Source organism: Lichenostomus cassidix, chromosome 2 (genome assembly GCF_008360975.1).
Source record: "Lichenostomus cassidix isolate B80296 chromosome 2, HeHo_3.0, whole genome shotgun sequence".
Classification (NCBI taxonomy): domain Eukaryota; kingdom Metazoa; phylum Chordata; class Aves; order Passeriformes; family Meliphagidae; genus Lichenostomus; species Lichenostomus cassidix.
In genome coordinates, this window is record NC_139482.1 from 112,932,059 (window position 1) to 112,944,869 (window position 12,811).

General features: G+C 41.0%; 1 protein-coding gene across 1 annotated transcript in view; it reads left to right on the top strand.

Annotated features, from left to right (window-relative positions):
• The window catches only part of XKR4 (XK related 4), a 214,081-nt gene that overhangs the window by 124,290 nt on the left and 76,980 nt on the right, over nt 1–12,811 (top strand). Inside the window, exon 2 of the mRNA XM_085052850.1 lies at nt 11,166–11,365. Within this exon, the coding sequence (XP_084908976.1) occupies nt 11,166–11,365 (200 nt within the window). The remainder of the gene's footprint in view (nt 1–11,165; nt 11,366–12,811) is intronic.

The window sequence follows — 12,811 nt, forward strand, 5'->3', positions numbered from 1 at the left end:
TTTCTGAACAAGTTTGTGGACAAAATGGCTGTTGAATTCAGATTCACTCTCAGAATTTGTTATAAATTCATGCCCTTTGTAACAAGCCATTCCTTGCAGCATTTTTGTTGAAGGCATTTTACTATCCTTCAGTGCTTCTTGGACTTTGTGCTATTTTTTAAGATGGAACTAATATAGGAATACAGAACTCCAGTTAGACTTAAAACTGTAGATCTCTAATGACCACAGCTTGCTTTCAAGTCCTAAATGTAATTGCTGTCTTGCCAGCTCATGTTATTTTCTCCTTTGGCTTGTATGCTGCCAGTATGTCAACTCTTATATTCCTTCTTCTTTTTCTTTAATATATTGATAAGGGACAAACTGGGAGATCCGTAACATGGCAAAATTCCCTCTAGATTCCTCAGAGTATTTTTCTCACAGACACCCTTAGATTTGGCCAATGGGAATTGATGAAAGGCTGACATGAAAATGCTGTCTTTTGCCCTAGAGCTTTTTCCCTACGCAAAACTCAAGCCAGAAATTTTATTCCTCAGATTTCTGGATACTACATTTGCAAAGCACGTAGATATAATGCATGGTGAGGTATTCAGCATTATATTCAAGACCATTTCTTTGTGAGATGCTTTTCAGCCCTACTAATGCTATTTGCTGGCAAATTTGTTTTTAAATTGATTCTTATATAAAATTCTTCAAGCAGACAACATTTAAAGAACATTCTACATTAGTCCAGACCACTTATAAGCACCAAGAGGAAGTCAGCCTGAATTCCTGTTAAATAACACTGCCAGCCATTTGAATATCACATAAAGATCACACGAGCACTGCCTGTCTGTATCTTAATGAGTGACTAATCCCGCATTATTTCCTGAGTGTTTATAGATTGCTACATCCAAACAATGACCATTCAATTTATTAGGACTTTTATACTGGAGAGTTAGATAATGGATTTTCTTGAATACTTCAAAAGAAAAAGCTGAAGCACAGACTGCTATATAAATAGGATGAATAAAAAGTTATTTACAGCGTAGATATTTCCAAACAGAATTCTCAGTTGCGTGTTTTCTCTGAGCCAGAAAGAGCAAGCAGGTCCTATAAAAGCTCTTATAAGCAATTTGGAAGGTTTTTTGGAGGAAGAAAGGGGAAGGTTGGCAATAGTTCAGTTTTACTGGTTAGTGGAGGCAGCTAGCTCCTGCTGTTTCACAGTGTGAAATAACATGCAAGGCCCCCAGAGTGACACAACCCAGATCCATCCTGGCACACACCGGTGGTCATGAAAGAAAGATGTTTATATGGAAGGAAACACATGACATTTTGTCTGTGGGCATAAAATATGGCATCTACCCCACCCATTCTGATTCCCTAGTGTCTGTACTACTGTTGCTTCTCTTGACTTTTGCAAAAGATACTGCAGGCAACTCCTCTACTTTAAAAATGCAATTTTTCCTCTCCTGGATCAAAGAAATCACAATTGCCTGCTCCTGTTATGTGAAAGTTGTCACTGGAAAGCTGCATAATCAGAAGGCAGATTTATCTACTTAATTTACTAAATGCATCAAGGAAAGCAACAAACAACATGGGTTCTTGTGAACACTGGTGTAAAGGTATTCCCTCTTCCAGATGGTGAGTTTGACCAGGAGGCTGAGAACTTGCCTCTGAAGGGTTCCCTTACAAAGTAGTTGTGACCTGGCACAGGAATGCTCAAGGGTATTTACCTTGCTGGCAGCTCCACTGCTCCCTCTCCGTGTTGAAGCCTCCCTTGTGAAATGTTTGGATCGATAAATAGCCCATGTCCCTATGGATGTGGGCTGAGAGATGGATGCTGGGAGAAACTCAGCTGTCCCAGAGGGGCCTGAGCATATCCCTGTGCTCAGTGTGAATAATAAACACTGACACCCAGGGGAAGAGCCTGTCTCCAGACTGCAGGGTGTCCAGCCGTGGAACACTGTTTTTCAAAGTGTCATGTTGCACACTTTGCTCCTGTGAAAACAGTGGTAAGGTAGGCAAAGGGTTCTTGATACCTTATGCTGGTCTTATCTTTATGTGGTGAGGGGATGCTGCCTGGCTGCTTCTCCAGAGAGCTGTGAAATACACCTGATACCCCAAGCTGAGCAGCCAGAAACACTGTTCTCCAGCTGTGCCCACTCTTAACTCTACAAGCAATCCTTTCTTCAAGTGCAGTCAAATAGGTGATAGGGAGACAGGTGCATCTTCCTTGCCAGTCTCACATGAGGGGGTCTCAGGACCATTTCCAAGGGCTATCATCATAATTCTGTCAGAACTGGGAGGAACAGGGAAACAATTCAATTCCTGCTGCAGCCCCAGGGGCTGGTGAAGTGAGGATGCCTATGATAATGATTATATTCCTGTGACAGCTGCACAGTACAGATCTTTGGCCATGACTAATTGTCTTTCCAGGGAATGCCTGGAGGTCCTTGGGGGATTCTGTGCTTTTCTGATTCCTCATTCTTCTTGGTAACTCCAGCCTGAGACAGAGGCAAACCAGGATTCACTTCTTGGGGTGCTTTAGGATGACTAAGAGGCAGACAGGCTTAGAAGCAAATGAAAAATACGACATGGGGAAGAAGGGAGGAGAAGAGGAGAAAGAAAGTGTAAACCACTGTTGGCTGGGAGTCTCAACTCTTCTTCATAGGACAGAAATAGCTTTCCACTCGACCACCCTGAAGACCATGTAAGGCTGCAGGGAGGAAACAAAAAAGAGAGTTGAAGAGCAGATTGTGAATCAGGATTTTAACTGATCTCTTCAGAGTGCCCTGGCATTTACCAGCAGAGCCATGTTTTTCTAACAGTTTCAGTGAAGTATTGCTTCAGGAAGCCCATAAGGACCCTTTCAACAAAGCAAGAAAGCCCTCAGCTTCTCAGAGGATACAGAGCAGGGCAGATATCTGATCTCTTGGGAAGCTGCTTGCCCTTAGGGGTCTGATCTCACTTCCAGGGCTACAGCCTTGACAATACATAAGAAACTCCAGTGTTTCCCACAGGTGGAAACCAAGGGAGCCTCTGAGAACCTCTGAGGCCCAAAGTGATTTCATCAGCTTCTGATGAGGCAGTGCCTGTAGTTTAAGAGCATAGAGGTGTGTGATGCCATACAGGAAATGGCAGTGTAGGAAAACTTTTTAGTTGTGCTGCTGAACGTGTCTAAATGGCCTTGCCTCCTGATTGAAACAGGAAAGGTAGCTGTTTTGCAGCACCAGTGGCAATGCCTGGTGAAGAAACTCTGGAAAGCAAAGCTATATATATATATAGTAAAGTCTGCAGCATACTGTGAATTATTTTATTTCACTTCTGCATTCTCCTTTTCCATTCTATCCAATAGTTGATGGTGCAAAACAATGCCCTGATGTTTCCTCCTGAAAAATATCTGGGCAGCAGGTAGAGGATCTGTGGCCAGTGGCTGTGTCATACTTCCTGAGAAGGTTATGCCATCCCTGTCACCAGCAGTGGCATCATCAGCTGCCTATCTGATGGGTCCATGGCCACCAAGTTTCATCTGCCCCCTGCCTTTGGTCCGCCACAGTGTAGAAGGGAAAGGTGACCCAGGGATGAGCACCACGGGCATGGCAGGGGCAGCCTGGCAGCACAGGACTTCACAGGCTGACTGGGATGCAACAAAGCCTCCAGGCTGACAGGGAGCCCTGGGAGGCAAGTGTGTCCTGGGAATACCCCAGTTTTAAAAAAAGAAACACAGAGACAAACTAAACTAAACTAAACAGCAAACGTGCAGGGGTACTTCTGTCTGCTCTGGCACCATGTGGCAGGCATGGTGTGGGGATATCACCTCACTGTGTGTAGAGGCAAAGGGTTTGCTGCTTGTCTCACCTGAATCTGCAGGGTACAGAGAAAAGGAAGGGACAGCAAATTGCTGTAAGGCTGGAGGGGTGCTGGCAGTGAAGAGCCCAGCATCCAAACCATTCAATGCAAACATGCAGGCTGCACCTCTGTTCCAATACAAGATTTATTTCCTGGAGAGGGTCTTTGCCTCACACAGGGTTGAATCTGTAGTCCGAATCTGTAGTCTGAGCAGTGGAACTGAGCAGCTGTACCCCAGGGGTGAGGGCAGTTAGGAGGGGAGGAGGCTGCATCAGGGATTTCTTTAGACCACCCTGCCTTCTCCTCATTAAACCTGGACATAGTCCAACCTAGACCTGCCATCTCCCTTCACCAGTGGTTCCCAAACTGGAGGTCTGCAGTTTGCACATGTCAAGAAAAGAAGGAAAGTGCTGGGTATGACCAGTTACAGTTGGGGAATTCACAAAGTAGCTAAATTCAGAGGGCCATAAAAATTTAGATGACCATAAAATGCTGCTGTAATATGACTCATGGCCATTTGAGAAGGATCACCCAGTCATAGAAGATGCCAGGGAATGCTTTATAGATCGTAATGAAACAGATGTAATCATCTTGTTTATGCTCATAAAGTGCCTTGCTTTATGTTATAGGAAGTAAAGCAGTTATTTTTCTGATATTTTAAATACTGCAAAGGAAAATTAAATACAACATGTTGGGTTTTGTTTTTCATCTTTCTAGGGTATGCATATTCTGGAAATAAGCCTTTTAATGTCTCTTATGATGAAATATTCCCCAGTGGGATCTGTCCTCACATGGATCTCATCTCAGGGACACAGATGAGGATGCTGCACTCATAATTTAAATTAAATTAAGTCCAGACTTTTGACTGCTGGTAAATTGCCAGAACTGTGCTTGGTTGGAGAAGCTTTGGTCACTGCTGTGCTCCAGAATGCATTTCAGTTTCCTTTTGCACATTAAACCTTAATGGTCCCATCAAAAATAATTTGATTGGAAAATTAAAAGTTGGCTGTTTTTTCCTTCCTATAATAAGGAATTAAAGCTGATGGGATTTGTTTGTTTCTTCAGAACAAAGAGAGTAAGCATTAGTACATACTGCTAAGGCAGTAAGTATTCCTGCTAAAGAAACTTTTTGTTTTTTATAAAGTATTCAAGCACACCTAATAAAAAGGCACACACGAAGTAAAATAGAACAATCTGCTGTTATTTAACATGGCAAATTCTGTTGAAATACAAATACAGTTAAGTTTTCTCTTGTAACTAAGCAACAGAAGAAAATACCACTTATCAGAATTGCTGTTTATTCTACTGATTTTTAGCTCTGCAGTAGTGATTTTCATCCTCTACACCTCAAACACAGAAAGAACAACTGTTTATGGTATGGCTAAGTTGTTTAATATAGTGTTTGATGTAAGGGCAAATTAGGCATCAGAATAAATGTCTGGGACTGCTCCAAATAGCCATTAATGACTTTTGATCTTCTCACAAGTGCTTCACTAGATTATGCAACATAAGCAGGCGTCCTCTACAGACCTAGGCAATTGCAATAAAATGGACTACATGAGGCATGAAATCAGAATAATTTCATTTTTCCAAAGAATGCAAATGGTCTCTTGTTCATGAGTATCATCCTAAGGACTTTTTAGATAAAGCACATGGTAGCAATGAAGTCTTTGACACTTCTAAACTGAAGACTTTTTTTTAGAGCTGTATATATTATCATCAGATGGTTAATTTCATTATGGTGAAAATCTGGAGCAAGTGCTCAGAGCCATAGTCAGACTGGACTCACATATGGCTCTGCACTTGCATATGCACATACTTGTTGTGCACACTGTGTAAATGAACAGCAGATGAACACAACTTTTCCAAATCTCAAAAATCTGAATTCGTAGCTAAAAATTTGCAAAACCTGTGGGACTGGAAGGAAGAAGGTAAAAGCAAATAGCAAATGATGGGATGGGAATCCCAGAGGAGCTCAGAAGACTGAAAGACATCGTCTGAGCCAAACTATGTGCAGCAAGAACAGTTCAATCCCACATGCATGGGAACAACATGTCCACCAGTAATCAGGATTTGGTTTCCCTGTTCCACTTATTATAAGCCTCACCTATCTGTGTGAAAAACAATGATGCCTGTGAAGCACAATGCCTGCCTTGTAGTGGAGCAAGACCTGGGGAGAATTTGGGCTTTTTTGTCCACAAATTTAGGCAGTATATCGCATTCCTAAGAATAAGGAAGAAAGCAGTTAGAATCTTCTTCACGCAAGAAAAAGACAAGTCCTCTCAATCATGGGCTTCTGAAAAATCAGCTGGTTTTGAGTGTGCTGACTGAAAGTTATACGTTGCTCCTGTAGAAAGGTGCTAGGTTGGTCAGCTGCCAACTCCTGAGGAATGAGCTCTGTGAGATTATTTACATTCATCCTAGTTAATCAAGCAATGGTTGTACAACACTTTAAGCATGGAAAGCACTCCTATAAATATTTGGTATTATCGTATAATTACATTACCTCATCTCAATTAAATGCTCAAGTGGACATGCTGTAATCATGTAAGTGAATTGTTGCCAGAATTATTTCAAATGTGGGTGTCTCAGTCTATGCTGACCAACCTCAAGATTGGTATGTGAACCTGGAGCAAAATGAGAACTCTTGATTTTGGAAATACTGGAGAGACTTTCTTTTGTTTCTTTCCCTAGAACAGAAATACATTTTTTCCCAAATACAAACATAGGGAATTTTTTATTTCTATTTGTCTTGTGTCTTGGACGCCTGTTGTGGACAGCACAAGGAGTAGCCTGGTTTTCTGTTTGTTTTTTTTTACTTTATTGCATTCCCTCATAATATAATCTAAAAAGAATGTCACTTGTGATCTTGTCTCAGATTCGCATCCTTCAGGGTTATGCTCTATCAATGGTCTGTATACCATGCTGTGTGATGCACTGAAACAAATTAAAACAATTCAATGCTGAAAAGTTCTCTACTTCCTCAAAAGGTTAGAAAAGAAACTAAGACTCAATAACAATTTATATGTTGCCATCTGATTTTCAGTGTTACAGTGCTTCTCACTCCATCATATTAATTCTGAATATAAGCTTCTTTAAATCACCATGGACAACCCAAGCAGTAGTCTGTCTTCACCAAAAAAAAAAAAAAAAAAGGGAGAGTAAAGGAGTAATTTTAAAGTGCTAAGATTTTGATATTGCTTTTTCATAGTACGTTTCATAGAATCACAGAGTGAAAGAATGGTTTGGGTTTGAAGGGACCTTAGAGATCATCCAGTTCCAATTCCCTGTCATGGGCAGCTTCGACTAGACCAGATTGCTAAAAGCCCCACCCAGTCTGGCCTTGAACAGTTACAGGGATGGGACATTGACAACATCTCTGGGCAACCTCTTCCAGTGTCTCATCACCCTTACAATGGATTATTTCTTCCTTATATCTAATTTAAGCATACCCTCTTTCAGTTTGAAGCCATAACCTCTTGTCCTACAAGCCCTTTTAAGAAGTCCCTCTCCAGCTTTCTGGTAGGTCTCCTTCAGGTACTGGAGGGCCACAATAAGGTCTCCCTGGTGCCTTCTCTTCCCCAGGCTGAACAACCTCAGCTTTCTCAGCCTGACTTCATGTGAGAGGTTTCATAGTGTTCTAACTGCAAAATCTCAAAGAAACTCAGTTACATCTGAGTTTTTCTCCACAAACAAGGGAGCTATGAAATTGTAGGGTCTTTTTGTGGAGTGGGTGGAGTGGTGGGTTTTTATTTTGTTTTACTCTTCTAGTGAAATAAGGTACTTTAATGGACTATCTTGATTAGTTAGACAAAGTAGTTACTTTACTAGATGACAGTATTGTAACCACACATTCAATTCCTGCCTCTTTTCCCTTTTTTGTCAGGTGCTCTAACTCTCAGTTCTTCAGTCCTTTTCATCTCTTTTCATGTCAATTAAATACTCTGTAGGTACATGGATAGGCAGTTTTTGTGTATTTGTAAAGCACCTGCAGAAGACTGTAGTTCACTGGCTGTAACCACAACCAAAATAATAACATTCACATCTGCTCTTTCAGGTTCATTGACATCAGTTTACCCCATAATAAACCTAAGACATTTTCCAGTGCTTTCCAATTTTCCCTACTTCTTCCTATATCTTTCTGTAATAACTGTATATAAGAGTCACAACCCTGACTCACATAAAAATGTGAATTTCCACCAAAACAATGCCAGAACACCAAAATATAAAAACCCTTTAAATCAGGAACTACCTCTGACAGTGTCTGTATGTCATTTGCTGACAATAGGCCTCCAATGAGGGTGTCTAAAGTGGGATTACATAATGCATATATATATAAAATGGAATGTGTCATTACTGCAGTGTTAAGCTATATTTGGAAGCCACTACAACAAAGCACTTTCTCCCATTTTTTTCTTCTGTTTCACTATCAGGAAAAAAAGTGTCTTTGATATATGAATCATTTTATGAGACCATCTTTTTATTTTAATAACTGCTAATTTGCACACCTAACATCAATTGCTGGTGCAAGTAATTGTGGATGCAAATCAGCTGTCTAATCACCTGATTGTGCCTATAAATCTGTGACAGTAATTATGTGTGTAAATGCTCATTTCAGCCTGCAATTAATTTGGCCAAAATTTAAAGGACAGAAAAAAATACCACCCTAGGCTGAAATTTGGTCCCCAGTGTGTAAAAAGAGAAAGTATCTTCCTCCTCTACATTTTGTGTTTAAATTGCAGGGAGCTAAGTAGACAAAGAACAATGATTCCCCAGTCCCCAATAACTCACTGCCAGTGTTTCACAATAAAGTGCAATGGGAGAGGAAATATTTCCATATGGGTTCATTAATCACAACGTATTTGCCATGCACAGCCACTCTGCAGAACAGGTAAAGAACCCTAGGGGTCCTCACGTGCCACAGTATGTCATTCTCGTAATAGGAAAAGTATTTTTCGTACAAATGCTGTAGAACTGAAGTTGCAGATGGCTCCACTGGCAGAGCTAGAGCCTCCTGGCACAACCTTCATCAGCCACAGCTCCTTTAGGAATTTATAGCAAGGGTTAGTGATAGCTTAAAAGAAGAATGCTGAAGATGCTGTCTGCTCCCACTATGTGCAATATTCCAAGGTGTGCCCCTTGGGAGGACATGTTAGGCAGGACAAACAAACCCCACCCAAACAATAAACTGTAGAAGGAAATAAAAGCCTTACCTGTTCCTGTTGTGCTTCAGGACTTTAATGAGAGGTCTAGGAACAATTAAATACTTTGTGACTGAGAACCTGTGGGTCCAATGGACCCCATTAACAGAACTGTGCAGCAAAAGATGCCTTTCCAGCTCAGTGGCTTTCAGATCTGGGCAGCAGGCCATTTCACTTTACCTAACCCCAAGGACACCAGAGAGCCCCAGTTAGCCCATCACCCTCTGACCCATCTAGACCTGCTCAGTGTTTTGCATGAGAGTTACAGTTGGTGTCTTGTTTACTGTACCTCTGTGGTCTCAGTCTCTGAGCAGTTCGTTGCTGCTTCATTCCCACGTGGGACTTTGATAGAATTCAAAGCCACCTGGTGTGATTTTAATTTAAATGTGAGTTTAATGTGTTTTCCTTTTATATTGCTGTGATGTGCATTGTCAAGAGAAATGCTGCAGGCTCAGATCTGTGCTCTCAGCTGTTTCTCTGTGTTACTTTCTAGATGTGTCTGGTGCATATTCCTGGATAAAGCTGCTGCTCTGCAATAGAGTGTGTGTTGGGTGGAAGAGTCCATTGGGTACAAGGGTTCATTGGGTCATTCTTCAAGGGGCAACCAAGTCTTGGGCTCTTTGCCAGTCAGAGGCCAAAAGTCTTCTCCTCAGCATAAGACACCTACGGAGTTACAGCTGAACAGAGTAGAGATCAAAGGTTGCATGCAACCTTTGTAAAAAGAGATATCACAATTCATGATGTTCCACCAGTTTTGAGAAAGATTTTAAGACAAGAACTTATGGAAAGAAGAAATACTGAAACACTTAACTAATTAAAACTATTCATATTGAAAGTGGTTACAATTTATTAAAATTTTTCTAATTGTAAAATATGATCTCACTTTAAAACATTGCTGTGAAAACATATTAAAAATATCATAAGAGAATTCTGTCATGAACAGGATATGAAAGATACCTCAAGAAAAAGAGAAACAAAGGTCTACATCAGTTGGTAGCTCACCAACAGGGCATTCCAGTAGGACACAAGGCATCCTGATGCAAGACAAAACCTTAATCTTCAGAGTTTTTGATTAAGTGAAACTGGAACTAAAATTGTAGGTACAATGTGGGAGCTTTTCTGACACAGAATAACTGAGATCACATCAGAATAACAGAGCAGATCAAAGGCCACCCAGGGTGATCACTGTGCTGTGACTCAGGTGTGTCACAGGAGGCTGATGCAAGCTCTGCAAGGGTCACTACAAGCATCACAGCATCTGTGCAGTGGCCTTCAGAAGACATCCCTTGCTTTCTAAAACCACTCATTACTCCTGCACCCACAAAAATCTACTTAATGTGCTGGCTGCCAGGTGTTTTTCTTGCTGATTGCGCAGGCCATGAGAGTTGACATGCTTTGACTATTGCTCCCTTTATCTGTTGGTACTATTGGGAGCAGCAGCAGCCTGTTGGGTTCCTGGCTCCTGCTGCTTCTTCCTACTCCTGCTGCATGGGAGCTACCACAGTGAGTCATTCCTGATCTCCAAGGGAACCCACAGCCAGATCTCCACACCTCCTAAAATAGGAACTCACAGCTACATCTCCTCTCCAACTAAAATAATCAAACTAAGAGGAAAAAACACTATATATTTGGCAGTATCTGAAATATGATAGTGCATTAGATGGAAGAGCAGGACAAAAAGCTCTGCCACAGAAGGGTTCCAGGCTAAGACCACCCCAGACTTGCAGGGCAGGTGGTCCTCCAAGTCCTCACAGAGCCATGCAGGAGGAGATTGGTGCTACGCAGGTTCTCACTGAAGAGTTAGCTTTGTTCCCTTCATTATTTGAAAAACGTCTGAGGAAGGCCATATAAGAAAGATATCACCCTTATATTTCAAATTGGAAAACTGGGTCCTTGAAAGGAATATGATTTAACAAATAAGACAATGCTAAGCTTTTTTAATGGCCTTGAAGTCTAATCTTGCCTTCAGTTTAGTTTAATCTTATCACATCAACTATTATAAATTGAAAAACAACAACCTTATAAAATAAATGTTCATTATTTTGAAGTACATTGAACAAAACGTTATTCGCAAGTAGAAGTATAACCTATGAAATCTCATTCTGTGTTTCTGTAACCACTCTCTTTCATTTCCAGGTATTTTCACACAATGTACTTGGGTATCCGGAGTCGACAGAGTGGAGAGAATGACAGATGGCGGTTTTATTGGAAAATGGTGTATGAGTATGCAGATGTGAGTATGCTGCATTTGCTAGCCACCTTTCTGGAAAGTGCACCACAGCTGGTCCTGCAGCTCTGTATTGTTGTACAGACTCGTACACTCCAGGCTCTCCAAGGTAGGGGTTCATTTAATCTATTTATTTTTTATAATTTTTGGAAGATGTAATTTCCACGCATACATATTTATCCTTCTTTCAAACTGCTTGTGTGCCTTGTAGTCCTGGCATAAGAGCAGATTTTGCCTGCTAGCTGTTATTTAGCTGTTAACAATAACTCTGTCAAGAAAGCCTGTGTTATTAGAGGTTTTTTTAGCCTTTCTTAATGGTCCTGGGTTGTGGGTAGGATTTATAATGTTTTGCTTTCTGCATGTCCTTGTAGTAGAAGAGCTCTTCTGATTATCCACTGGGCCAATGTGAAAATTGCATCAATCAAACTATTGCTCTTCTCCCTATGCTTTTTTTCTGTGAATGTTCAAAACCCTGCAAACTGCACTAATGAGCTTCCTATGGCATTATGCAAAACAGAAGATGGCACAGGAGATAACAGCAATTCTGTGAATAAAATACCAATGTTTATGCCCATCAGTGCTCGGCCATGGTTATCTGAAATAATACAAATCATCTCTTGAGCAGTACTCATTCCCTCACGCTCTGGGTTTCCTTCTAAGGCTGATGCTTTCAGCAAGTGGTTACTTCTTTAAAATGGGAAATGCGTGCATATGTCCTGCTGTATGGTTTTGTCAGTTGGTGACACAGATATTAGAATATCTCATTCACTACTGCTTTTTTCATGCTGCTTTTGGCTACCTGACAGCTGTCCTTTTGAATTGTGCCATCATTTTGCCTTATGGCTGCACCTGGATGGAATTTTTTAGCAAGAGAATTAAGTGACTGAGAACCTGGGATCCAGAAAGTGACAAAAATGTCATGAGGCAGTAAGGAATGAAGGGAGAAGGGTAGAATCAGAGGGACAGAGGGAGGAAGCAAATGCAGAATTTTTGTCATTTGTTTTTAAGGAACTTACAAGACAAAAATGTGAGAGCACCTTGCTTTGGGAAAATTTTGGGTCTGGTTAGCTTATTATGAGTAACATGCAGTGAGTCTGATTGGGTAAAAAAGGACTGGGCACAAAGTGGGTAACTGTGTGAAGATCTTGATCCTGGGCCATTTCCTGTGGATAAATCAGAGGCTTTTCCTTTACCCAGCTCTGAATCTAAGAAAGACCTGTCCTTCTTCCTGTGCTTTTGTTTCTTTAGATCTAAAACTCTGCCACCCTAAGGGGAAAAGAAAACCAAAGTTTCTATTTTAATTAGTTGGTGCGCTGTACAAGGAAGTTTGCCTAAGCACTTCCTACAGTTATTTCTCAAAATGATGATGCTCCACACCAGCATGTTCAAACTATTATCAATGAGGAGAAGGTATTATCACTTCAAGATTTGTCTCCCCAGAAAAAGTGAGTCCAGAGAGAGACTTAGGAGAAGAACATAGGAAGAATACTATGTGGTCAGCTGTAATTTAGCTATCTTTATAAACTATTAATACAGAATGCCTCTTGTCCTCATT